Raw genomic sequence first — 23828 nt, forward strand, 5'->3', positions numbered from 1 at the left:
AGATTTTGGCAGGCGAAGAAGGTTCAAGTTCATTAAAGGGAAAACCCAGAGTTTAAACAGCAACAGTGTGATTAAGTTGTGTAATCTCAGGAAATGGCTTTGAAGTCTGCGACATGTGTCAGCGCTCACTTTCATCCCGTCTCACCTCCTAACACGACCCCACACGGCCGCTGGTTCACTGTGAAATCGGGAAAATGCAAGTCGAGTATCCAGAAGCAGATAATTCCCTGTGTGAGAATGTTTGTGATGACAGACACCCCCCCCTTCCAAATGCCCATTCAAGGGGAACAGTGGACGTCAGTGTTTGCCCTGTGAACAGAAGTGACTCCTTTCACTGAAACACTCACCACTGTTCCTGTGTGAGCGCGCCCGCACACACACACTAATGGTTAAACATTGAAATCAAACCAGACAGGCTTACAAAAAAAATCATTTTATTCTCCTTCTACCATGTGAGGAGATGCTTTACACAGATGGATTGTGATCTGATCTGATTCATACATCAAGTAGTGAGAACCATTCATGCACTGCAATCACACACACGCAAACACACACAAACACACGTCACACCATCATGACTCATACACACTCTTGATCCTTCATTTGTAAATATGCAGTTATGTTCCTGTATTGAATGTCCTCCCGTAGTGAGGTTGGACTGACCTCAGGTTTGTGCCTCTCATGAACAACCAGCACATTTAAGTCAAAGCTGAGGTAAGACTCAATTTTCCTGAAGGATAAATGCCGAGCAACGCAGTAACAATATTCTCTTCTCAGGCTCGTAAAGAAGATTTAGGACCATTTGGATTTTAAAAATATTAAATCCACAGCACGATAAAGAATCTTGCACACTGTTGAGTTTGATCAACATACATTTTGCCTGATGACAAGTCTGAGGTGGGAAACTAATTCATAAAGAATTTGTTCCTGGGTTAAGAGGTTTTGATCTAACACTAAGATTCTATGCTTTGCAAGACCTTTATCATCTATTTCCAAGTTTAATCAAATTTAACTTGTATAGCAAATCACAATTTTGCCTCATATGGCTTAACAATGGGTGACCTCATCTGCCCTTCACCCTGGACTTGAGTGAGGAGAATCAACCCTTTCTACATCCCTCTCCTAAGACAGACAGAAGTGGCAGCTCTAATTTCATCCCTGGTAACAAGAAATTCATATTCATAAAATGTAGACACATTATTTTGTATACAAACTGTGTATAACAGCAACGTAGGCAACAAGTGTAGAACTATTAATAAAACTTTGGATTACGTAAGTAAAAATTGAGGAAGGAGGATATTTTAGAGCTGCAACTTGAAAATTGTTTAAAAATCGTTGTTATTCAGCAACATAGGTTTTTTCTCCAGCTTGTTTGATAAGAAGCTGATGGTTCTACACCCATCATCACAACAATGAATGGTTTTAAGTTCTTGTGAATCTGTTAACAGATCCCCTGGCGGATTTTTTCCATTTTTAGTTTGTATGTAACAATGATACATGAGAGGCAAAAACCGGAGACTGGTTGAACTTAACATTAGTCCGGGACTTCAGAGCAGATAGAGTTGTTGGATACACATAATTGATTACACAGCGCAGCAAGTTTTCACAGCATTAACAGTCAGACTTCTTGTGGAACATAGATGTTTCCCAAGAGCCTCTTCTCAAATTCAAAGCCAGCAGCAGCCAACCACATCAAACAATACCAACAACAACCTCTAGGGCACAAACCTGCTTTTAGCTTTTGCTCAGCTCTATGGAAAACGAAAACGGCCGAGTTCACTTCCTTCAGATGATTCCTCCATCCTGTTTCTTGTCTTTTAGATTTGACAGTTTTACATGCATACATGTAATTTTTACTTTTCATACCACTCTGAAGATAACAGTGAAAAACCGAAAAATATGTTCAATTGATGCTGGTGTCACACACCATGAATTTTAAATGAGACCAAGCACACGGTCGCACTTCACTGAGACATTTCTGTAGTTCACAGTTTCCAATATAGAAATTGCTCTAAGCTGATGTTGATGAAATGATTATTCGAGGCTGCATGCTTGAGCGATGAGCTTACACACGGACTGTACTGGAAAATTAAAAAAAAATCACTTTAAATAGAAATATCTGCTGAACCCGTCTGGCTTGGTGATCACTTCAAATAACACTTAAGTCTTAACAAACAGGTACTGTTTCGCCTCAGTGCTTTAAAGTAACAATATCAACACAAATGTCATGATACTACAACCTCCAAACTATTGACTGTGTCCAGACTGTGTAACCTGAAGCTGCTGTCATTATTATCGTGATGAACATCTGGGCTCATCACATCTGGGCTCATCACAAAAACTCAATTCAAATCAAAATGAATGTTGGTGTCTGCAGATCGACTTTATGATTTCCACAATGTGTTAACGTGATGATGAGTCTTAATCCTGCAGCTAAACACGATTGATTTTTAGGATGAAGGTCTGAGATTTTTCATAAAAAAATTCATTTGAAATATTATAATTTGTCAAACATCTGAAAATAAAAAAATTGAAAAATTGACACTTTTTTTTGTTCTGTCTAAAAACGACTCCTCGCCATATTTTTTTGATTGTGCTTTTGAACACACGCTCGCACAGTCCAGCTGTCACGTCCCTACCATCTCACACAGGCTGGACGCCAGCCGTGCACGCCACTCATCTGCATTGATGTCACCAATGACCATTTCTGGAGGTTGCCCTGACGACTGCGACTCATCCTCAGAGTCTACCTGAAATGGAACTGGACCAGCTGGAAACATCTGAAGCAGCCTCTGTTGCTTGTAGTAACAGCTTGATACCATGGCTGGTTTTTATTCAGTAATAAATAAATAAATACTCCTGGGGTCAGGTGCACAAGGATAAGTCCGCTCTGAGCGCGCTCCATGACCCGTGTCTGATCCCTGAACCTTGCTGTGTTTCCAGGACACTGGCTTGTTTCTGTGGCCGTCAGTCTATCCTGTTGCCACAGATGGTGAAGCGGTCTATCTCTAGCAAGTCTTTCTTGGGCGTTCTGGGTTTGAGTCCATCTCCTTCCAGTCCTGTGTCAGTGTTGATGATCTTGTCATCATCCTCTTCGTCGGGCGTCGTCAGGAATGTGTCTGAGTCGCTCTTGGGAAGGGTGGGGGCAGAGCTCTCGGCAGTGGTGTTGGGCTGAGAGTTGTCTGATGCCAGTGGTGTTCCTCCCTTGTCTGCAGTGGATTCTGTTTTTGAGGGAGACAGAGTTTAATAGAAGCAGATGAGAAACTTAAGGAGTAAACTAACACTGAATATGTTTTTGAGGAAGTGGATTATCTCTAATAGCCACTTCATGAAAACAGCTGGAACGTGTTGGCTGGATAAATCAGGATTTGAACACATTTCTTGAATTTTTTAAGGGAGCATGTTCAAGCTAAAACAGGTTAAGCAACACAGAGAGAAAGGGGTGCACTGATTGCTACCTTGCTGTGGTGGCGTGTTAACGTGTTTGGTGCGGTTAGCTCTGGAGTTTACTCGGCTGGAGGTGGCAGAAGGTGGAGGGTCGAAGAGCTTTTCTTCCATATTGGCCGCTTTGACAAACACACACGACGTCCCCAGCAGAACGATACTGTTGAGCACTTTCAGAGTGATCATCCTGTTCACAAACACACAAACAGTTAGGACATGAAACGCAGAACTAATAAAACTTTGCATGCGTGTTAAAAAATTGGAAAAGACAAACTGATGCTTACCCCAAGTAAAACAGCAACACACACATAAAGGAGAGTGAACCCTGGATTTTCACTGAGCTTGTCACTACTCTGATCAACTGGAAAAAGAAACACAAACATAACATTAGATTTAAACTGTGTACAATGAACACTGTGTTAATGGCAGAAGCTCTTCATAGAGAGTGACTGACCAGCAGAGCTAAGGGAAGCGGGATGAAGCCCATTCTCCTGGACACTGAGTCACTGTAGTCTGTGTACGCCTGAGGACACAAAAAACATGTTATCTCAAAAAACATCAACTACATTCTACTTGTTCAACCAATGTATCAGTCCAACGTTTTTTACATTAAATCATGACATATCTAATAGGGAGATATGAGTGGACATATCCTGAACACTGTCACTAAACAAAATATATTGAGCTTATTATCTAATGAATAATAATAATACAGTTTACATCCATTTCTGTCCAGATGTAGTGAAATCATTTAATGAAACGGTATGAAGTGTATTCTACCATTATTATCATATGCACTGAACTCTTTTGAAATATTGCGATAAAAGAGAAGGGGACGGACGTATGGATGGACAGAACCTAGATTCATCAGTATATTTTATGGTGGGAACACTTCAAAGGTTTATCAGAAATTGGTTTTACAGTTTGGTTGAGACAAAGCAAATGTTTGAGTTTATTTTTGCTCACATTTTTCTGTCGACTGCTGACAAGGTCAAAGGCAAGGCTGGCTCGGTATTCTCCGTACACCTGGGAAAAAACACAGGGTAACAAAACCATCATTAAAACTAAAGTTTCCTGTTGGCGTCTCATAATAATCAGTTGAGTGGATAAAAGTAAAGAGTAAAGATGTGGGTAGTAAAGATGAGTCAAAGTAAACATCAGTTAAATTTAGTGTAAAGAGACAAAAACTAAAATGTGTTCACATGGATTAAATGAGAACGGGATTCACCAGTGGTCCAGAGCTAACTATAGGTGAGGGAGGTTTGTGTGATGAGGATTGACAGTTTGGAGATAAAGGGGTTAATCCCTTCCTGTGGCTTTGGTTTCCATTACACAACCGTGGTTACAACTCCTTGAAGGAAATCAAAGAGGACGAGAACACAAGAGGGAAGGAGGCGGGAAGTAAACAAGGTCGTCGGTTTTCCTCTGGTACGACAGAGTATCTGGTGTGAGTGGGACGGTGTGAGATCAAGAGAAATGACCAGTTTCCAAAACACAGAAACAGAGTGTGGTCAGTGGAGCAGGAAAAGCCAGGGAGGAAGAGGAAATCAATTCTATTGAGCCACAAGTTTCCTTCTTGATCTTTGATCTTGATCAGTGTTTTCCTGAGTTTCCAACTGCAATATTTCAATAATGTCCTATCAACATGGTTTTTATATTGCTGGAAACTCAGATATTCTACAGGTGTTGAGAACATGTGGACACAGAATCCTTTTCATATAAATTGTCCCTAAAAGGCGAAGAGTACAACTAACATGGATATTAATGCAATTTCTAAGTATCCCAACTTATTTGAACTGAGACCTGGCTAATGAATGTAGTGACTCTGCTAAAAGCCTTTAAATTTATTCAGACAAAAGGAAGTAAAAGGCAAATTAACTGAGGAAACCCCATCCATGCATGAAGACTTTAAGATGTGACTTTTAACAACTGAAAAAAATAGACCTGGAATTCAATAAATCTTGTCAAATTAAAACAGTACTCGCTCCACAACAAAGCTGAGGAAGTGCTCTATGTAATACTGTAGTGAAAGGACTCACATCAGCGCTGATGTCGTTGAATTTGGTGATGAAAGCGTGCTTGACAACATCCACGGCAACTTCTGATGCTATCACCATGACTACATCAGGAAACAGCACCCACAGGTGGTCTAAGAAGAAACGCACGAAAAAATTGATCAGTGTCAATATTCAAAGCAGTACTAGATATGATTTCATTTAAGTGAGTCAGGGACAGTTAAAGGCTGACAGACAGTGAAGAGATGAGGATGAACCAATGATGGATCTATAACCTCATGTGTTCACATACATAGAGAAAGCAGCTGTGTTAGTTACCAGGGTTCCATGAAAACTGCTCCATGTTTCTCAGACAAACGATGAGCAGGAGGATGTAGTTGGTGAACCTCTCTTTTATGTCTGTGGGAAACAAACAAATCAATCCAGGATTAACCTACTTTGGACTCACAGCGGCTGAGTTTGATTCCATAAATTTACCTCGCACTAAATCGCCAAGTTTAAAGGGCGAGGTACAAAATGTCCCAAAAAAATGCTGATGTGTGCGGCACATGTTTGGCTCTTTTTGCATTTCATCCAGCACTTACCACTGTTAGACATCTGGAAAAGGTTGTTCTTTTCAAACTTCTTAAACACACTCCCCTTGATCTCCACAAACTGCAAGGAAAAAGACAGAAATATCATGTAACTGAGCTCCTGCTGCGCTGCGTTCACTTTCAACTCAGTCATTATGTCTGCGAGCATCACACTCACGTTGTTTGACATCATGATGGTGAGCAGAGACTTGTTGTGGGAGTTGAAGGCGACATTGAGAGTTGTGGCCTGAACCATGATGAGGATGGCGTGAAGAACTTGGTACAAACATGTTAAGGAAGAAACACACTGAGGGCTACAGTAAAAACATTGTACTATGGTTTTCAGTCTGATCATAGACTGCAATGAAATGGACGACGTGTCTCAAAATCCTCCTAGTATCCAGAAATGAAGCCCAAAAAAGTGATGTGCAATAAGAGAATCATCATTCTTGTCAGTTATTGTTTGTACACGACTACATACAGTATATGTATGCATAAAAATACATATGTAGATACTACTTTAAATTGATTTGGTATCAATGTCATCAATGGCCAAATCCATTTTCATGCAATTGTATTCTGGGTTTTTTTTTGCCTGCCATTATCTTCTTTCATCTGTTAATGGTTTTAAATAAAGTTCAGAAAAAACCTTAATAAAGTAGTTTACTTTCATGTTAACTGACGTAATGACTAATTGTCTTTGCTACAAGGTCAACAACAAGTCTTTCTCAGTGAGGATACAGACGTAGAGCACGGCCATGAGGAAGTGAGGAATCACCCCTATGTGCGCTCTCTTCTTCTCCTTGGGTTCAGTGGCCGTCCAGTACAGAGCGTCCAGGATGTCCTGACCAAATGAGGAGAACAGGCGATCCGCCACCTGACAAACACAACAACAAGGGAAGTAAATGAGTGGGCGGCTAACTCTGCAGTAGAGTCAGAGTTCAGTAGAATCAGAGTTAAGAACTCTCAGACGTTTTCTGCAGGTTTACCTCTAACATGTTGTAGATGATGTACAGTTTGATGACAGACTGTCCCCTGATGAGGTGGTACATCATGGCGTAATCCACGTAGCTCATCATTGAGTAACACAACACCATAATGAAGCCTTTCAGGACATCACATACCTGTGCTGGCTGCAGCAGGCGGGAGCCACTGAAATACACACATACACACATGAAAGAACATACTCAAAATCACATGCTGTCTGTCAGGCAGAGCTCCACTGCCCTCTACAGGTCAAACACATTAGTGCAATGGTTATTTCTGTTCTGAGAAGCTGCTCGTTAAATCTGTGTGGATTTGTCAGATTGTACCAGTCCACTGCAGAAACTAAAATCTGTTTTCATCTTCAATAAATCTCTGAAAAATGTTTCAATCATTTTTTATGTTTTTGGTGTATAAAATTACGAAAGTCTGTGAATGGTGATCACAATTTTGCAGAACATCAGGTTTTTTCTGATTGTACGCCCAAAGATATTCAATTTAAACAAATAATTAGATTAATAAAAATACCAAATCCCAATCTGTTAATTGATTAAATAAGGAGTCTTTTCAATAGTAGTTTGTACAGAAGTTCAAACACATCCAGAAGGATACACTCTTCTATACAAGTTGAACTACAGGGTAGAAAAACATCTTAAATGCATCATCTGTAGATTTAATGATATAATACTAAAAACTAGTTTGTAATGATGGTGCACTGGCTTTAAATATCCTGTAAAGTATACCTAACACAATTCAATGAACACCAATCGTCAACTGTTTGAACAAAGCTTATATACAGGAAAAGCTTTTAATGATTAATCGAGTACGGATCATCACTGTGGCCAAAGATCAATTAAGGGAACTGCTTAAAAAAATCTGCTGACTATCTTCTGTGTGAACTTTACCTGACGCCACAGCATGGCAACGTGAGGAGCCGTAAAAGGGCCAGAATGACTCTGAGCGGCAACAGCGTGAACACGTAGAGAAAGGCGTCCAGACACAGGAAGAAGCCGAATGTCATCAGCTATAAAGAGGAAGAGGGAAATGCATTTAATTATTTTATGACATAATCATTTTATTATTTCGCAGAGTGAATGTTTTGTGTGTTTACCTTCTCCAGCTCTTTGGGGATACGCAGGCAGGTGTAGACCCGCTCTCTGCGCTCTGTGTATTTGGCCTCATTGTGTTCCAGGAAATAGCCTCTGGTGAGCTCGGTAGTTATAAATCTGACCAGCGACAGGTCTAAATACATAAGGACAGAGAAGAAGCAGAGCAAAGTTACATCAGACAATATAAAACTAAATTACTTGACTAAGGTCAGTGAACTTCACGCTCCAACATTGTCCACCCCCCACACACCTGATACATATAACAACCATACTTTGATGGGTTAATTCAGGTATAATAGTGGCTGACTGTGCATTTCCACTGCAACCTCCACCCCAAATTCAGATGTTGCAAGAGGTTGCGGAGGAGATAATGGCTGATGTTACAGCTTACATCTGCAAAACCGTCGACACAATCTACACAGTCAAGAGAAGGGTAAAGGGAAGCATTTGTATCATTGATGTTAAAAAATCACAACTGTATTGGTATATTAGTTTTTGGTCATTTCGAAGAGTATGTAAAAAAAATACACTACTCGAGGAAAGATGCTCAGTTAAATCCAATTACTGCATGTAATGGTCGAGATATTAAATTCTAGACATGCTGGATAATGTGAAAACTTTTAAAATATATAGTTAAACATTCTTGGACCATAAGGGAAGCATGTCTTCAAATAATCCACGAGCTAGAAAACCTGACACTCATTCACAAATCAAGGGGACAATGCATTTACGTGGGGATGCCACGTAAATGCATTTTACTAAAATAGATTTCAAAGAAACCACAGACTCAGAGTTGCATATGGTAATTTCCCCATCCTTTAACCATGGAATAACAAAATTTGAATGCTAAAATCTTTCCATGAAAAGTAGCTAAACTGTCAGTTAAACTGTAGTGGAGCAAAAAGTAAAACATTTGAATGGAAAGTAGGACTAAAAAGCTTAGAATTATACATAATTAAAAGGTCCAGTGTGTGAGAGGGATCTCACACACTGTGTGAGGGATCTATTGGCAGAACATGAATATAAAATAAACCTAGTGAGGTTCTCACTAGTGTCTGATCCCCTACATTGTATTGTTGTTGTCTTTATCCTAGAATGATTCCTTTATATTTAATTACTTTATATTTACCTCAGGGCAGGTCCTCTCTACGGAGGCCGCCATGTTTTTTACAGTCATCCAAACTGGACAAACTAAACACCTTTTGAGTTTTTATGACAACTGAAGGCAACCACAGGTTCTCCTTCTTGTTTAGAAGGGGATGGGGGAGGTGAGGGGTATTCAGCTGCAACATGCACAATCACCACTAGATGTCACTAAATTCTACACACTGAACCTTTAACTAAACATGCAAGTTATACCAGTTTTAACAGGGGACAAATTAGCTGGCGGCTCACCACAGTCTATGTAATTAACGGGAAACACTGAATTAGCCCCGTAGCGATGCTGTAATCCAGCTCAGTGTCTGACAAATATCTGTGGTGGCGTCTACATCCACAGATCAGGCGCAAACCTGGAGGAGAGCCCATGTTGCCAGATTGGGTGGAGACATGATACTGTGTGGAGTGAGGAGGGGGGGCAGGTGCACGACACAAAACGAAGGGTCTGTTCAAAAGTTGTAGCAGCAGCAATAAAAGTAGTTTGTTAAATTGTGCTAAAACCTTCAAACGCCCCATTGCTACAATTAGGGTCAAACATCGTGATCATAACCTAAACACACGAACATTATTGACATACTTTTAAGTGATTTACCCTTTGCAGATCTAATCACCTCCCATGTTATATTAAAATGAAAAGCAAAGGACGCACTGTATAACTGCAGAACCTGCCTCGCGATCAACTCTTTCTAATGTTGACTTCAGCCTCTCAGTAGTGACCTGACAGATGAAGACACATCAGATGTTACACAGCGACCAGGGACCGTTAGCAGCTAATTCGGCGGGTTTAACCCCCCGAAAGAAAAACGTCAACAAACACAGTTTATCTGATGATTTCTAACCGGGGGCAACTTTTCAGTCCGGCGACTCTGACACCGCGAGCAGCCGCTGGAGAGGCTGCGGTGACATTTAACCCTGCTGGGGCACCGTGAACCCGACAGATGAGCTCCCACACGCCGCCGCACCGTGACCTGAACCCGGCTGCTGGGTGCCAGGCTCCGGTAAAACAAACAGCTAGCTTAGCGCTGCCCGCCCCGCACACACTCACTGCGCTGGAGACGATGCTAGCTCCCTCTCACCTGACAGGTTCCGTCTCTTGCCCGCGCTGCCGCCATTTTCGTCGCGGAACCCCCGCGTCTCCGTGGCCCCGTCGCTCGCCGTGCTCTTCTCGGCCGTGGCAGCGCTGCCGTCCCGCTCCCTGTCCTCCGTCTCCTTCTCCTTCTCCTCTCCCGGACCAGTCGACAGCGACTCCGCCATCTTCTCCAAACGGTCTCAGCTGCTGCTGGAGGAGGAGGGGGGGGGGGGGGGGGGGGGGGGGGGGTCAGCTGCCGTGGCGTCATCACGCCCCGCAGTGTCGTCCCATCGCCAGAGGGTGTCGCTAGAAAACGAAGTGTGGCCGTTTTACAGCTCCTTAAGTTGATTGATTCACTTATTAATTTCTGATGAATGGATTTTTATTCCAGAATAACAATGATAGATAGATAGATAGATAGATAGATAGATAGATAGATAGGTAGATAGATAGATAGATAGATAGATAGATAGATGCACATAGAGTAGTAGCAATAAAAAAGATATGAATAATTAAAATAGCTCAAAATAGAATGTAATAAACATAAAATGTACTAAAAACTGTGCATACTCCCTATAAGTAAATGATACATAATAAAGTAGTAAATATAATAGAACAAAAAATAAGCCTATAAACAGAAAAAAAAATGCATGCATGCAGTGAAGTGAACTTCATGACCCTGTGTATGAACCAGGGTACATACTGTACACGGGGAACATAGGCGGAGCAAGAACAGGATTCAACAGGGGCTCACAGCTCATGCTGTATTTGCCCCGAGCTCTGTTACATACGACCAAATTAACTTGCTCTTTAGCAAAGATGAGTGATCAGACCCCTCTCTGAACATTGTGTTTTCCTGTGTTGGGATGTCCAATCTTGTTGTGATATGGACCAGGTATGATTATCATCTTAAAAATACATTTTGACGGAGGGGTCTTTCTCAAGGCAGCGTCTCAAGATCAGGAGCCACTGTAAGATCTTTGTCATGTGTTGTGCACATTCCGACTTTCACAATCAAACTCAGAAAATCAAAGTCTTGTTCGCAGGTCAAAAGAGCTTTATTGTCATTGTCTTTGATAACAAAACTACAGTTATATCTCCAATCAAGTCATTCAGAGATATGAAGATGAAAACATAAACATTACATATTGACAACATGAAATAACAACTTAAAGTTCTCAAATATATATATGGACCAAACTATACACAATATAAACATAGACATTTTGTAACAATTTTATTGTGTTTTTTAGCTACATTTATACTTTATGTTTGGGTTTATTGTGTGTATATTGTATTGCACATTCAGTGATTAATGTAAACCTGCAGATATACTATTGTGCATCCATTATCCATACCGCTCATTCTCTGAGTGGGGGGGCTGGAGCCAATCCCTGCTGACAAAGGGGCGAGATGCTGTGCTATCTATAAATAATATAGTGGTGGGGAAAGTATTAAAGTAGTAAAAATAACAAGATGTACTCAAGTACAGGTACCTCACAATTGTATACATTTTGAGTAAATTTACTTTAAAGCACTAATATGCACAAGACAGAACCAATATAGGCTAAGTAGGCTAAGTGGAGCATGCATAAAGAAGGATATGAGATTTAGGACCATGCACAGAGCAGGATATGAGATTTAGGACCATGCATGGAGCAAGATATGAGATTTAGGACCATGCACGGAGCAAGATATGAGATTTAGGACCATGCACGGAGCAAGATATGAGATTTAGGAGCATGCACGGAGCAAGATATGAGATTTAGGAGCATGCACGGAGCAAGATATGAGATTTAGGACCATGCATGGAGCAAGATATGAGATTTAGGACCATGCACGGAGCAAGATATGAGATTTAGGACCATGCATGGAGCAAGATATGAGATTTAGGACCATGCACGGAGCAAGATATGAGATTTAGGACCACAAGGCCTAAACACTGAATGCTAAACTGATTGCTGCCATGAAGTGACCTTTAGTGTGTGTGTTAAAAAAATAACCACATCTGTCAATCTAACACAATTAATTCTTCTTACATTGTTTTACTGCTGCACTAAGGTCACCAATTAGATGTTACTTTTGCAGATCCAAATACCAAGTCTCAAAGGTTAATTCAACCCCTGATTAAAGAGAGAGAGTGTGTGAGAGAGAGAGAGAGAGAGAGAGAGAGAGAGAGAGAGAGAGAGAGAGAGCAGCACAGCGGGGCAGGGATAGGGTTTCTCCCGGTAAGCGATCTCCTTGACCGTCATAGATTCTGTTTCTCATCCCCTGTGACTCAATACACGCAACATTTCAACAAGAGGAACAACACTCTTCTGTTGGATCATGATTTATTTTAACCTTTCAATCTATATAGTAAACTCATGGTGATCGCCGGGTGCGCACCGCGGTCGCTGCCCGGCGTCCTGTTACCTTCCCCGGGGCACCATGGTCTCGTAAGATGCCTTCTCTGTGGAAACGGATAACGTTCTCGGTGGCCTCGGTGCTCTGCGTCGGCTCGGTGGTCCTCCTGGTCGTGGCCCTGGCCACGGAGCGCTGGGTCACCGGGCGGATCCTGTGTAAAACAGGGGTGGACATAGTAAACGCGTCCCACCCGGAACTGGAGCAGTTTGTGGGGGACATTTACTACGGTTTGTTCCAGGGAGGGAAGAGCAAGAGGTGCGGGCTCGGGAGGAGGCGATCCAAAATATTCAGTAAGGTCAAAGGCTGCATGTAAACCATCCAACATCTGTTTGATCCAGAATATTCAGTAAGGTCACAGACTGCATGTAAACCATCCAACATCTGTTTATTCCAGAATATTCAGTAAGGTCACAGACTGCATGTAAACCATCCAACATCTGTTTATTCCAGAATATTCAGTAAGGTCACAGACTGCATGTAAACCATCCAACATCTGTTTAATCCAGAATATTCAGTAAAGTCAAAAACTGCATGTAAACCATCCAACATCTCTGTTTAATCCAGAATATTCAGTACAGCATGACAAACGTTTGGTGGCTGCAGAATGTGTTGTTTCCTTTCCTCATCTTGTCTCACGCAAACCTGCTCACTGGGCTGATTACGTGTCTGTTCCTCTGTTTCTGTCTGATTGTCCAGTTTTCCCAAAGCTCGTGCGAACATTGAACAGCGGCCTTCACATGATGGTGATCCTCTTCCTGCTGGTGGCCATCGGCTTCGCTGTGGTCAGTCTGTCTTTCTGTATTTACAACGCACGCAAGGTTCCCTACCAGAGCATCAAGGGGCACAAAGGACTCTACCTGTGGAACCTAATAGCTGGTATGTGAGCTGACTCTGTCTTTCTTCGAGACCTCCCTCAAATTTTATTTTGCTTTTCAATTTGCATTTCATGTTTTCCACTTGAGTGTTTTTATCCACTCTCTTGGCTTTTGTGCAGTCGGTTTACCTCTCTCTTTGTATCTCCTTCCCATGTTCTGTATTTTCCAGCTCTTTTCGGTGCCCTGGGTGTTTTGTGTTTCCTGGCGGCCCTGAGACACCACCGTCTGACCGAGCGGGTGGCTAACTACAAGGAGAAGCTGTTCGTCCTGGTTGTCCTGGACGATGGCCTGGACTGGTCCTTCTGGCTGAGCGTGGGGAGCATAGCGACTCACTTCGCTGTCTGCGGAGTGGTCGCCATGAGTCGGATCAAGCTGCCCAAACCAGAGATCAAGAAACCGGAGGAACCCACCATCTCTGCTCTGGACCTGCTCTACTAAAGAACCAAACACGGAGCATCGTGTCAGCACTTACATCACGTATGATGTCTTCCATGTGGAAACAGACACTGTGCCAGAGCCCCTGTGTACAGATTTTACACTATTTATGACAAGTGGCTACAATTATAAAGTTACGGCTTTGTAGCCTCCAACATTACAGAAGCCGCCGGCTGGTTTTCTTTTTGCAGGAGTTACGATTGAACTGAATGATCCTCGTCTGCATTGATGGATACAAAGTGTCTTGCATCCAAAGTCAACTACTGAGCTCTGAACGTCCTGTGCTGTATATTCTGTCTATAGCTGCATGTGTAAATACATGATTAGTTTTTCATCATATGTCTGAAATGTCTGTAACAGATTTGTCACATTTCTCAGAATAAGGTCTGAAGTCAGTGGTTTACAGTAATGATCTTTACAGGAACTCCTTTAGTTGGTTGCAACACTGTGAGCATGATTTCATAGGGAGAGAAGGATGTACATATGTATCACATTTAGATAAAACTGTAAAAGTAAAGATCTTTGATTTTCATTTAATTTAACTTGGTCATAAAAGTAGCTCACATCTGAAGACGGATTTTGTACACATTCTAAAAATCAGTGCAAATAATCAGTTATGTTGTTGTTTCTATGAAAAAGTCTGAGATTGATGCACTCTCCTGTGCTGAGTTCAATTCATGTCTTCCTGTATTTTCTTCAAGATTTTCTCATATTCAGGGAAACAAGAGCTGGAAATGAACAAATCTCTGTCAAACACAAATTAACTGTAAAACAATAAAATAAACAATTATTTACACGGCACATTTTTTTCTTATTTGTGTGTTTGGTTAGATGTATGACCATCTGGGACCATGAGCATTGACTTTGCTCCTTTTTAGTTTATGCACACCATATCTGTACAGTACATAATATTGTCTCTTCTTTTAAAAAATAATAAAAAACAAAAAGCAGATGAATTGTGAGATGTCAACTCGGGCGTCAGTTTGAATTTCTTTAAGATTTGTAGTTTAAAAGCTGCAGTAAATTGACATGTCTTCATATGAGTTACTTTTGTAGTAATTTTTCACATGGAAAGTTATTGTAAATTATTAATGACCTTTTAAAGACCTCTCAAATAACAATAACGTTTCTCTGTAGGAACTCGCCATCACTTAATCTTTTTAACTGGTTTGTCACATTTTTTTAACATGAGTTCAAATTAAAATTATTATGTTTTCCCTTTTGATATTTTCTCTATCAAGCAGAAAACTGATGATTAAAATGTTTGGAGAAGAAACCAGCGTCCAGTCAAATATTAACTGCTTTAACCCACATCTGCCTCCAGGTGGCGACAACCGCGGGTTTCCGTCGCTTGTTGGTGACGTTAGAGAAAACGCGACCTTGTTGTCCGGCTTCGTCCTGCACATGTTTTGCGACCTTTACTTCTCTGAATGAGACGATAAGCGGTTCCGGTTCTGTCGGTTTCTGTTTGTGCAGCAGGCGACGATGCTTCTCGTGAGGAGAGTTGTGCAGAGGACGAGCCACCGCAGGTCGTTTTCTGCTTCACACACTCACCTGAGCCACAGGAAGGTGAGAAGCCCGGCTTACATCACCTGTCAAACATCTGTCAATCACCTGCACCACGTCACCTGTCAAACATCTGACATCTGGCAGAGAGAGAGAGTTACATCAGTGACTCTCTGTCTGTGGGAGCTGTGTTTGTTATTGGTTGTGTTCATGCGAGCAACAGTGTTTTTCTGTGTGTGTGTGCGCGTGTGTGTGTGCGCGTGTGCAGGGTCTGGTGTTGGGGGTGTTTGAGAAGGAGGGAGAGGAGGCTGGTCTTCATCTGACAGAGGCAGCGACAGGCTTTGACCAAACAGTGTCAGGAAAACTGTCTGAGCTGCTGACAATGTGAGTCTCCATCATCTGCACACCAGGGCTCGGCAATAACACAACAGCAAAAGTTATCGCATTATAATCTTCATCAATAGTTATATAAATAAAGTCCGATATATATATTGATTCATTGCTTCTGCATTATTCAAACACTGTGAGGAGGTATAACACTAAATTGATGTACCTCAGATTTGTAAAAAAGTTTCTCTTTAAACTTAAAAGAAATAATAATGTGACATTTATTGTGATATTATCAGTATCAATGCTATTAATATTTAAATGGTCCAGCCCTACTATAAACTGATCACATACAGTTGTTCGTACATATTATGTTGATTTTTGTGGTTGTAATTGTCATTATATACAGCTTTATGAAGACTTATAAACACCAAAGCACATCTTAAGTGTTACCAAGACAGAAAAATAGTGCATCTCTAATGCACACAGTGATAAAACACTAATTATCAGAAACTTATTCCAGAGTTGTGTCTGTTATTGTGTTAAATAAACTTCTGTTTTCCTTGTCTAGCTCTGGACCTGCGCTGAAGAAAGGCAGAAGCAGAATATTCTATGGAGTCCACACGGTAACAAAGTGTGACATCAGATTTAAATACAACAAATGACATGACAGTATCTAAGTATCTATTCTGTGTCTTCTCCAGGACTTCCCCTGTGTAGCAGTAGTAGGACTGGGTAAGAGCAATGCAGCAGTGTGTGGGGCAGAGAACTGGGACACCGGCAAGGAGAACATCAGAACTGCAGTGTCAGGTGAGACACGTTACCTCGGCTCGTCTCAGTGGGGGATCGGCTGCAGTTGGCTGATGTCTGTGTGTTTTTCTGCACGTGCTCAGCTGGCTGCCGGTTACTCCAGGACCTGGAGGTGAACCACGTGGAGGTGGACGGCTGCGGTGACGCTCAGTCGGCAGCTGAAGGCGCTGCTCTGGGTCTGTTCCACTATGATCAACTCAAATCCAAGAAGAAGACCAAAGTGACCACGCAGCTCCATGGAAGGTAGACCCACAGCTGGAAGCTAAAACTGGGACTTTTTATTGCATTCACATTGATGCAGTTTCACATCACTGTGTATTTGTCTGTGGGTTGTTACTCTCAGTGCTGACTCGGTCGGGTGGGAGAAAGGAGTTCTTTACGCTGAAGGCCAAAACCTGGCACGGATGCTAATGGAAGCTCCAGCGAATCACATAACGCCGACTGTATTTGCCAGCATCATTGAAGAGAAACTAGCAGGACATTCTGGACGAGTCACGATAAAGAAGAGGTTAGTGAGACACTCATCATCGTACAATTAAGACGTGAAACACGTTCATTTGTCACGTTGTTAAAGGACGTTTGAGATATTGAAACTTTTAAAAGCTTTTGTGTTACAGTGTTGTCAGATGTTGGGCTGCTTCAGTTACACCTTTTGACGGGAACATAGATATATCCCTATCAATGTCCGGAGAATGGCTGGGGTGAAAGAGAAGTGATCTAATAATCTAATAATTTATGTCTTTATAAAGATCCCAGGGCTGGATTGAGGAGCAACAGATGGGAGCCTTCCTCAGCGTGTCCAAAGGCTCAGAGGAGCCCCCTGTCTTCCTGGAGCTTCATTACAATGGTGCACCTGAGAGCACGGAGGCCCCGCTGCTCTTAGTGGGCAAAGGCATCACTTTTGACACGTAAACCATAATATTACACACTCCAGTTCATTGGATATCTAATGTTCTGCACTTACTGCTTCATTTATACTACACAGTGCACTCATTGTGCTCACCTGTGTTTGTGTCTGTGTGTGTCTGTGTGTATAGTGGAGGTATTTCTCTGAAGCCATCTGCTTCTATGGATGCAATGAGAGCTGACATGGGCGGTGCTGCCACCGTGTGTTCATCCATTGTCACAGCAGCAGCTCTGAAACTGCCGGTCAACATTATTGGTGAGTTTTGTGACATATTTACCTCCTAACATCTGTATCCTCATCAGCTCCCAAAAGTCTATGTCATCCAGGATCTAGTCAATACCCAGATCGATTTTCTGTTGGTTTTTACAACACTGAATCACTGAAGATCATTTATTTACTATAGCTCCCCCTGCCTCTCTGTTTCCTATTATTAAATCAGGTCTGGCTCCTCTGTGTGAGAACATGCCCAGTGGGAAGGCCACTAAACCAGGTGATGTAGTCACAGCTAAGAATGGAAAAACAATCCAGGTGAGGCCCTGATGTGAAGTTAGAAGCAGTGATCTGTGAGTATTTGTGTGTGTACAGATGAGCTGACTGTTCTCTCCACATACAGGTAGATAACACAGATGCAGAGGGCAGACTGGTTCTCGCCGACGCACTCTGTTATGGACACACCTTCAACCCCAGGGCCATCGTCAATGTTGCTACATTAACAGGTGGGATTTTCATACATTAAAAACTATTTGGGGTGTTTGTTTGAGCTGGTGTGAAATGTGTCATTTATAGGCAAATGCAGACAAACGACTGGATTGAATATGATTTTCAGAATCGGGTTTATTTGGCCAAGTGAGTCGGCACACACAAGGAATTTGGTTCAGACAGGACACACACACAAGCAATAACAGACTGTAAAAGACAATGTAAATGAAGTGCACTGTGACGTGTCTGCGAGGCCCAAAGTGAGGTATGCAGGTACAATGAGTAAATATCAAAATGTGTCGTCTTGTGTTTTCAAGGTGCGATGGATGTAGCGCTCGGCTCAGCAGCAACTGGAGTATTCACAAATTCTGACTGGCTCTGGGAGCAGCTGCAGAAGGTACAGCAGGCGTATGCAAACTAAATACAATAGACACACGCCCATCGGTGTCTCTCAGCTCCAGTGTTGACTAATGGTGTGTTGCAGGCCAGTGTTGTGACAGGTGACCGAGTGTGGCGGATGCCCCTGTTCCAGCACTACACCAGACAGGTGACTGACTGCCAGCTGGCAGACCTCAACAACGTCGGCAAGTACAGCCGGTACGTATCTCACGACACTCAGTTAGCGCCTGCAGCTCCTGCTGGAGGCATCAGAGGATCAGAGGAGTCGATTCATGGCTTTATTTAACAGAATTTCATTATTATCTGTTTTATTTTCTAGTTCTGGTGGCGCATGCACAGCAGCTGCATTCCTGAGAGAGTTTGTCACAGCTCCACATTGGGCTCATCTGGACATCGCTGGTGTGATGAGTAACAAAGATGAAGTTCCTTACCTGAGGAAAGGCATGTCCGGGAGACCAACACGTACACTGGTGGAGTTTGCTGCCGGGCTGGCACATCACGGCTGAGAGACTCTGGCCGGATTCAACAGAGACAGAGAGCTAAATGCCAAGGGTCAAAGTTCACTCAGAATTATACAGTATAATTTTGCTGCTGAAAGCCATTATCGAAATATAAAAGACTAATATTTTATAAAGGGTTGATGGATCTTTGAATTTCTACATCCAGCAGATTTATCTGTACAAGATATTTTTTAGACCTTTGATTATTGCACATTTTCTTCCCCTCACTGTTGTAACTTTAGCTGAAAAAACTTTAAAGCTCTGTATTGACTAAATAAAGGTTCAGATAATTTACATGTTGTATAAATAAACTCTGTATGTCTTTAATTATGAGCCTGTGTGTCTTTATGATGTTGGGTCTTACATAGAGTATGTGATCAATGGACATCTCATTCCAAAACAAACGGGTGTTGACATGTTGCCTCCGCTCTTGTGGGAAAGTGCTCAAATTGGCAGACAAAATCAAAAGTGTGTAAAACAACAGAACACTTAACCAAAGTGATGAGAACGATGATTCAACTGAAAGGTCGGAAGTGTCGAAATCTTTAAATGCAACATCTTTTATTCTTATTTGTTAATATTATTAAATGTTTTATCCCATATATCTACCTTTTTCTATCATTCATTTTTTAAAATTGTTATAACAGCTTTAAAATATCATGTTTGTTCTTATCTGAATGAAGTGAAGTTTGTTTGATTGATTGATTGATTGATTAGTTGGTTGGTTGAATGATTGGTTGGTTGGACAAAACAAACAATTCAATAGCACCACAATGTGCAACTTCCAAAAATTAACATATAGGATAATCAGCCACTTTTAAGCCATATTTCAACATAAACTAAAGATTAGAAACTACACATTTATGACATATTTCCTGATATTGGTCTGTCCACATACTTTTGTCCAGAAGGATCGTGCACACCAGTGCGCATGTGCAGACCGGGCAGCAACAAGCATCCCTCTCAGATCAAGATGGCGTCGTCCATGGGTGGGATGTTTCCCGGTCAGCAGCCGCCCGGTCCTCATCCCGTCGGGGGCCCGGGTGGACCGGGACAGCCGGGCTTCCCCGCTCCCGCTGCCCGGACTCAGGGCAGCAACACGCTGGTGGACGAACTGGAGGCTTCGTTCGAGGTGGGAGGAAGTTGTGTGTTAGCTTCCGTTAGCTGCGTGTGCTAACTGCTGTTAATGAGATGATTCCCCGGTGTTGATGCAGGGCTGAGACACATTTTACCTCATTTCACAGCGACTCAACTCAGATAAATGCAGATGTTGAGTGTTTGTCAGCGTTAATGCTGAGTCACTGTCAAACCTCAGGCTTTAGCACGTTTATTTACAGCTACCAAAACATTGTATCTCGCCTTTAACCCTGCTAGCATAGAACACAACGACTCTCACACAGGTTATAGATAGATAGAGAGCTATAGAGAGAGATATAGATAGGTAGAGAGACAGATAGACAGGTATATAGAGAACGGTAGAGAGAGAGAGACAGACAGATAGAGTGAGAGAGAGAGACAGAAAGAGAGGTATATAGAGAAAGATAGATAGGGAGGTATAGAGAGAGATAGAGAGATAGAGTGAGAGATACAGATAGAGAGGTGTATATACAGAGAGATATAGATAGATAGAGATAGAGTGAGAGAGACAGATAGAGAGTTATATAGAGAGATAGGGAGGTATAGCGAGAGATACAGATAGAGAGGTGTATATACAGAGAGATAGATAGATAGATAGATAGATAGATAGATACTTTATTGATCCTGAGGGAAAGTTAGGATGATAAGAACTAACATGATTGTTCTTATTACACAGAGAAATGTATAAAACACCAACACATCTGGTTTCTAACACTTTGCACAATCGCATTCACACATTATGGTTCTGTCCACTTACTTTTGTCCTGGGCCTTTTCCTTATTTTTTCCTGTTTGGACAAGGCTTCTAGATATTTTAAAGTTTCTTCCACGTGAAAAAGTCAACAAACATAATTATTTGTATGAATATCACTTTTATTTATTTTCAGTGTAACAACCAGTCCGACAGAGCTTTAATATAAACGTTACACAGCTGTTCCTGGTCTCTCTGTCCTCGCCCCCCCCCCCTCTCTCTCTCCCCTATTTTTCTCCACTCAACCAGACCGGTGGAAGCAGACGTTATGTTTTGACACTATAGATTAAAACATTTAATTTAATTGACAGTTGAATTCAAAGAAATCTTCCTTCTCATTTTCTGCGCCAAATAGATCTGCAGCGATTGATTCCTGTGAGTCAGAATCTGGATTTCTAGATCTAAAGGTGTAAGCTGAATATTCCGGTGTTTATGACTCATAACAAGACAGTTACAAATATTTGTTTTAAATCATCTTGAACAATGTCATGTTTTACTCTTTTAAAAATGTTTATTGACAAGATGATAAATCAAACAGAAGATCAATCATAATTGTCAGCGGCAGTCCTAGTGTAGAAGATCCTCAGAGCCCTGACCTTAACTAATGGAATGAAACAAATATATGTGTCCCCTGCCTGTTTGTGATTAATGCAGAACAAAAGACAGAAGGGCACAACAGCCAGACTGTAGCCAGACAAGGTCACAGACGCTGGTTCCCCACAAGCAGCTTTGTATGTATGTAATGCAGACTGAGCAAGATCTAATCACCCATCATCAGTGCCCAGTATCACGTATGCTCTTGCAGGAGTAGATTACTTTGTCCCCCTGTTAAAGTCTTTTGGAAAACCTCCTCCATTAGAGTGAAGCCTGTTATAGCAGCAGATTAATATCTTGGTTTCTCTCTCGATGCTGTAATGATTTTTTGAAAGCTGGTGTTATTCAAGGGGGACAAGATTCTCATGGCTAAACATCTTTTGACATCTGTCCTCAAATACCTCCAGTCAGTTAACTAGAGGACTGTGCTCAGTGAGCAGGACTGAGACACTCGTATAGAAAAAGGCTGATTTACTAACGTTGCTCTCTGGGTTTTTTTCTGCAGGCATGTTTTGCATCCCTGGTGAGTCAGGACTACGTTAATGGAACAGACCAAGAGGAGATTCGAACTGGTGAGCGAAGTCCTGAAGGTTTTATTCGTTGAACTTCTGGTCATATTATAGACTTAATATTGGTTTACAATGTCTAAAAAAATGACTACACCCCTGCTCAGTATATATGTATTTGTTACTTATAATTATATAAGTGTGATCACAAAATACCATCCATTTAGTACATTTCAATAAGAAGACGTATTTGAAAAACCATAGTAAAAGATCTATATTAGAACCAACTGAAATAAAACTGGTTCTCTCTAATTTCTAAGGCCAGATTGCATAAACAAATATGTAAATAGTATGACTCTTCCTATTTCTCCCAACCACTGCTGAAGCTGTATTTCAGGTTATGTTCATTTGTCAAATTATGCACAAGATCTAACACGCTGAACTTTTTCAGCTGTCTGTTTTCATTCGACCAAAATATGGTGTTGTACTTCGTTTTGTTGAATACTGTGTATGTATCTGTTGATTGCAGGTGTTGATCAGTGCATACAAAAGTTTCTGGACGTGGCTCGACAGACGGAGTGCTTCTTCCTACAGAAAAGGCTCCAGTTATCTGTGCAGAAGCCAGAGCAGGTGGTGAAAGAGGTACAGTATTGGACTGACTTTCGTTATAATTTGGTCCTTTCCACGACCTCCTGGGTTTAAAAAAGATTGCCAAACTATTTCCCGAAACACAAAACAAACTCTGGGGTATCACAAAACCCTCACTGACGTCCACAACCTGCGTCAAATCCAGATTTTAGTGGCCTTTATCTCAGTGTTTCTAAATTATCATCTGTCTCTTCACATGTCCATTTTTTTTTTCTCACTTCAGGATGTGTCAGAGTTACGTAACGAGCTACAGAGGAAAGAATTGCTGGTTCAGAAGCACTTGTCCAAACTGCACCACTGGCAACAAGTGCTCGAGGATGTGAGCGTTCAACACCGCAAACCCTCGGACCTTCCTCCCCCTGGACCGCTGGCCTTTCTGGAGCAGGCCTCTGCCAGTCTGCCCCCCGCCCCTCTGAAGCCAAACTAATACAAACTCAAGGAAAGAACACAGCACCATGGACGTCGTGTGATGCCCTCTGTCAACCTGTGAGGAAACTGAAGAGAGGTGTTTACTGTGCAGGGAATTCATTCGTTCATTCACAAACTTCAATGTTTCTTCAGTATTTTGATCCATGTAAATATTTCTGCTGTCAACATATTTTTTTTTTTATACTGTAAAAAATAAAATACAAATTGTGAGTATTTTGAATCTTGTCTGAAGCTTTAATGGTGTTTATCTTGCTTCTACTCTTTGACAGTTCCATCATTGAAAACAGGATCTAGCTCTGGCTGTAGAATTTTAAAGGGGCATTCCAACAATTTCACACATGAAGGGCAGTTTACCAGACTGTGAAAACGGTCTGGAAGTCCTTTGTTATAAATCCTGATGATATCAGACATGGCCACTTAGAGGGAAGTAGATGCTATCATAGTGCATTATGGGAAGTGGAGCCTTTTTTTTTTTTATAGAGCTTGACAATACTTTATTTTTGTATAATTTGGAGTTTCCCAAATATGTGCAAATTTACTGAAATACCC

The 23828-nt window shown here is 41.6% G+C and overlaps 4 protein-coding genes across 6 annotated transcripts; 3 read left to right on the forward strand and 1 right to left on the reverse strand.

The window, feature by feature from the left end:
• Positions 1 to 2246: 2246 nt before the first annotated feature.
• On the reverse strand, positions 2247 to 10604 carry tapt1b (transmembrane anterior posterior transformation 1b). Of its 2 annotated transcripts, none has more exons than XM_034592415.1 (14): positions 10359 to 10547; positions 8127 to 8257; positions 7921 to 8039; positions 7021 to 7183; positions 6773 to 6908; positions 6210 to 6307; positions 6044 to 6113; positions 5778 to 5858; positions 5484 to 5593; positions 4411 to 4470; positions 3899 to 3967; positions 3729 to 3805; positions 3459 to 3631; positions 2247 to 3221 (listed from the first exon to the last, which is right to left on the reverse strand). In XM_034592415.1, the coding sequence occupies exons 1-14, from the start codon at positions 10534 to 10536 to the stop codon at positions 2968 to 2970; spliced, it is 1719 nt and encodes a 572-aa protein (XP_034448306.1). In that variant the 5' UTR covers positions 10537 to 10547; the 3' UTR covers positions 2247 to 2967. The 2 variants fall into 2 exon arrangements, with proteins under 2 accessions (XP_034448306.1, XP_034448296.1); XM_034592405.1 differs by having other exon boundaries at positions 2253 to 3224; positions 10359 to 10604.
• Positions 10587 to 14584, forward strand: clrn2 (clarin 2). Of its 2 annotated transcripts, XM_034592431.1 has the most exons (5): positions 10587 to 10669; positions 12711 to 13047; positions 13454 to 13633; positions 13802 to 14148; positions 14179 to 14584. In XM_034592431.1, exons 2-4 carry the CDS (start codon positions 12795 to 12797, stop codon positions 14068 to 14070), a joined length of 702 nt encoding a protein of 233 aa, XP_034448322.1. In that variant the 5' UTR covers positions 10587 to 10669; positions 12711 to 12794; the 3' UTR covers positions 14071 to 14148; positions 14179 to 14584. The 2 variants fall into 2 exon arrangements, with proteins under 2 accessions (XP_034448322.1, XP_034448313.1); XM_034592422.1 differs by lacking the exon at positions 10587 to 10669 and having other exon boundaries at positions 12644 to 13047.
• Positions 14585 to 15383: 799 nt separating this feature from the next.
• Positions 15384 to 19536, forward strand: lap3 (leucine aminopeptidase 3). Its single transcript, XM_034595472.1, has 13 exons — positions 15384 to 15636; positions 15842 to 15957; positions 16472 to 16526; positions 16605 to 16710; positions 16794 to 16953; positions 17054 to 17218; positions 17460 to 17618; positions 17748 to 17872; positions 18057 to 18145; positions 18231 to 18333; positions 18634 to 18713; positions 18801 to 18913; positions 19035 to 19536. The coding sequence occupies exons 1-13, from the start codon at positions 15553 to 15555 to the stop codon at positions 19219 to 19221; spliced, it is 1542 nt and encodes a 513-aa protein (XP_034451363.1). The 5' UTR covers positions 15384 to 15552; the 3' UTR covers positions 19222 to 19536.
• Positions 19537 to 20154: 618 nt separating this feature from the next.
• On the forward strand, positions 20155 to 23499 carry med28 (mediator complex subunit 28). The gene is made up of 4 exons (XM_034591168.1): positions 20155 to 20347; positions 22202 to 22268; positions 22732 to 22844; positions 23074 to 23499. The coding sequence occupies exons 1-4, from the start codon at positions 20189 to 20191 to the stop codon at positions 23275 to 23277; spliced, it is 543 nt and encodes a 180-aa protein (XP_034447059.1). The 5' UTR covers positions 20155 to 20188; the 3' UTR covers positions 23278 to 23499.
• Positions 23500 to 23828: the final 329 nt, after the last annotated feature.

This window comes from Hippoglossus hippoglossus, chromosome 1 (genome assembly GCF_009819705.1).
Source record: "Hippoglossus hippoglossus isolate fHipHip1 chromosome 1, fHipHip1.pri, whole genome shotgun sequence".
NCBI lineage: Eukaryota > Metazoa > Chordata > Actinopteri > Pleuronectiformes > Pleuronectidae > Hippoglossus > Hippoglossus hippoglossus.

Excerpts from the sequence above, each read along its gene's own strand:
- med28 (XM_034591168.1), top strand. The coding sequence starts at position 20,189 with ATGGCGTCGTCCATGGGTGGGATGTTTCCCGGTCAGCAGCCGCCCGGT. Across the intron at positions 20,348-22,201 it reads AACTGGAGGCTTCGTTCGAG|GCATGTTTTGCATCCCTGGT; the intron begins GTGGGAGGAAGT and ends TTTTTTCTGCAG. Across the intron at positions 22,845-23,073 it reads CAGAGCAGGTGGTGAAAGAG|GATGTGTCAGAGTTACGTAA; the intron begins GTACAGTATTGG and ends TTCTCACTTCAG.
- lap3 (XM_034595472.1), top strand. The coding sequence starts at position 15,553 with ATGCTTCTCGTGAGGAGAGTTGTGCAGAGGACGAGCCACCGCAGGTCG. Across the intron at positions 17,219-17,459 it reads CGAGTCACGATAAAGAAGAG|ATCCCAGGGCTGGATTGAGG; the intron begins GTTAGTGAGACA and ends GTCTTTATAAAG. Across the intron at positions 17,873-18,056 it reads ACTGCCGGTCAACATTATTG|GTCTGGCTCCTCTGTGTGAG; the intron begins GTGAGTTTTGTG and ends TTATTAAATCAG.
- clrn2 (XM_034592431.1), top strand. The coding sequence starts at position 12,795 with ATGCCTTCTCTGTGGAAACGGATAACGTTCTCGGTGGCCTCGGTGCTC. Across the intron at positions 13,048-13,453 it reads GAGGCGATCCAAAATATTCA|TTTTCCCAAAGCTCGTGCGA; the intron begins GTAAGGTCAAAG and ends CTGATTGTCCAG. Across the intron at positions 13,634-13,801 it reads CCTGTGGAACCTAATAGCTG|CTCTTTTCGGTGCCCTGGGT; the intron begins GTATGTGAGCTG and ends TGTATTTTCCAG.
- tapt1b (XM_034592405.1), bottom strand. The coding sequence starts at position 10,536 with ATGGCGGAGTCGCTGTCGACTGGTCCGGGAGAGGAGAAGGAGAAGGAG. Across the intron at positions 6,114-6,209 it reads CCATCATGATGTCAAACAAC|TTTGTGGAGATCAAGGGGAG; the intron begins GTGAGTGTGATG and ends TTTTCCTTGCAG. Across the intron at positions 3,968-4,410 it reads TCAGCAGTCGACAGAAAAAT|GCGTACACAGACTACAGTGA; the intron begins GTGAGCAAAAAT and ends TTGTGTCCTCAG.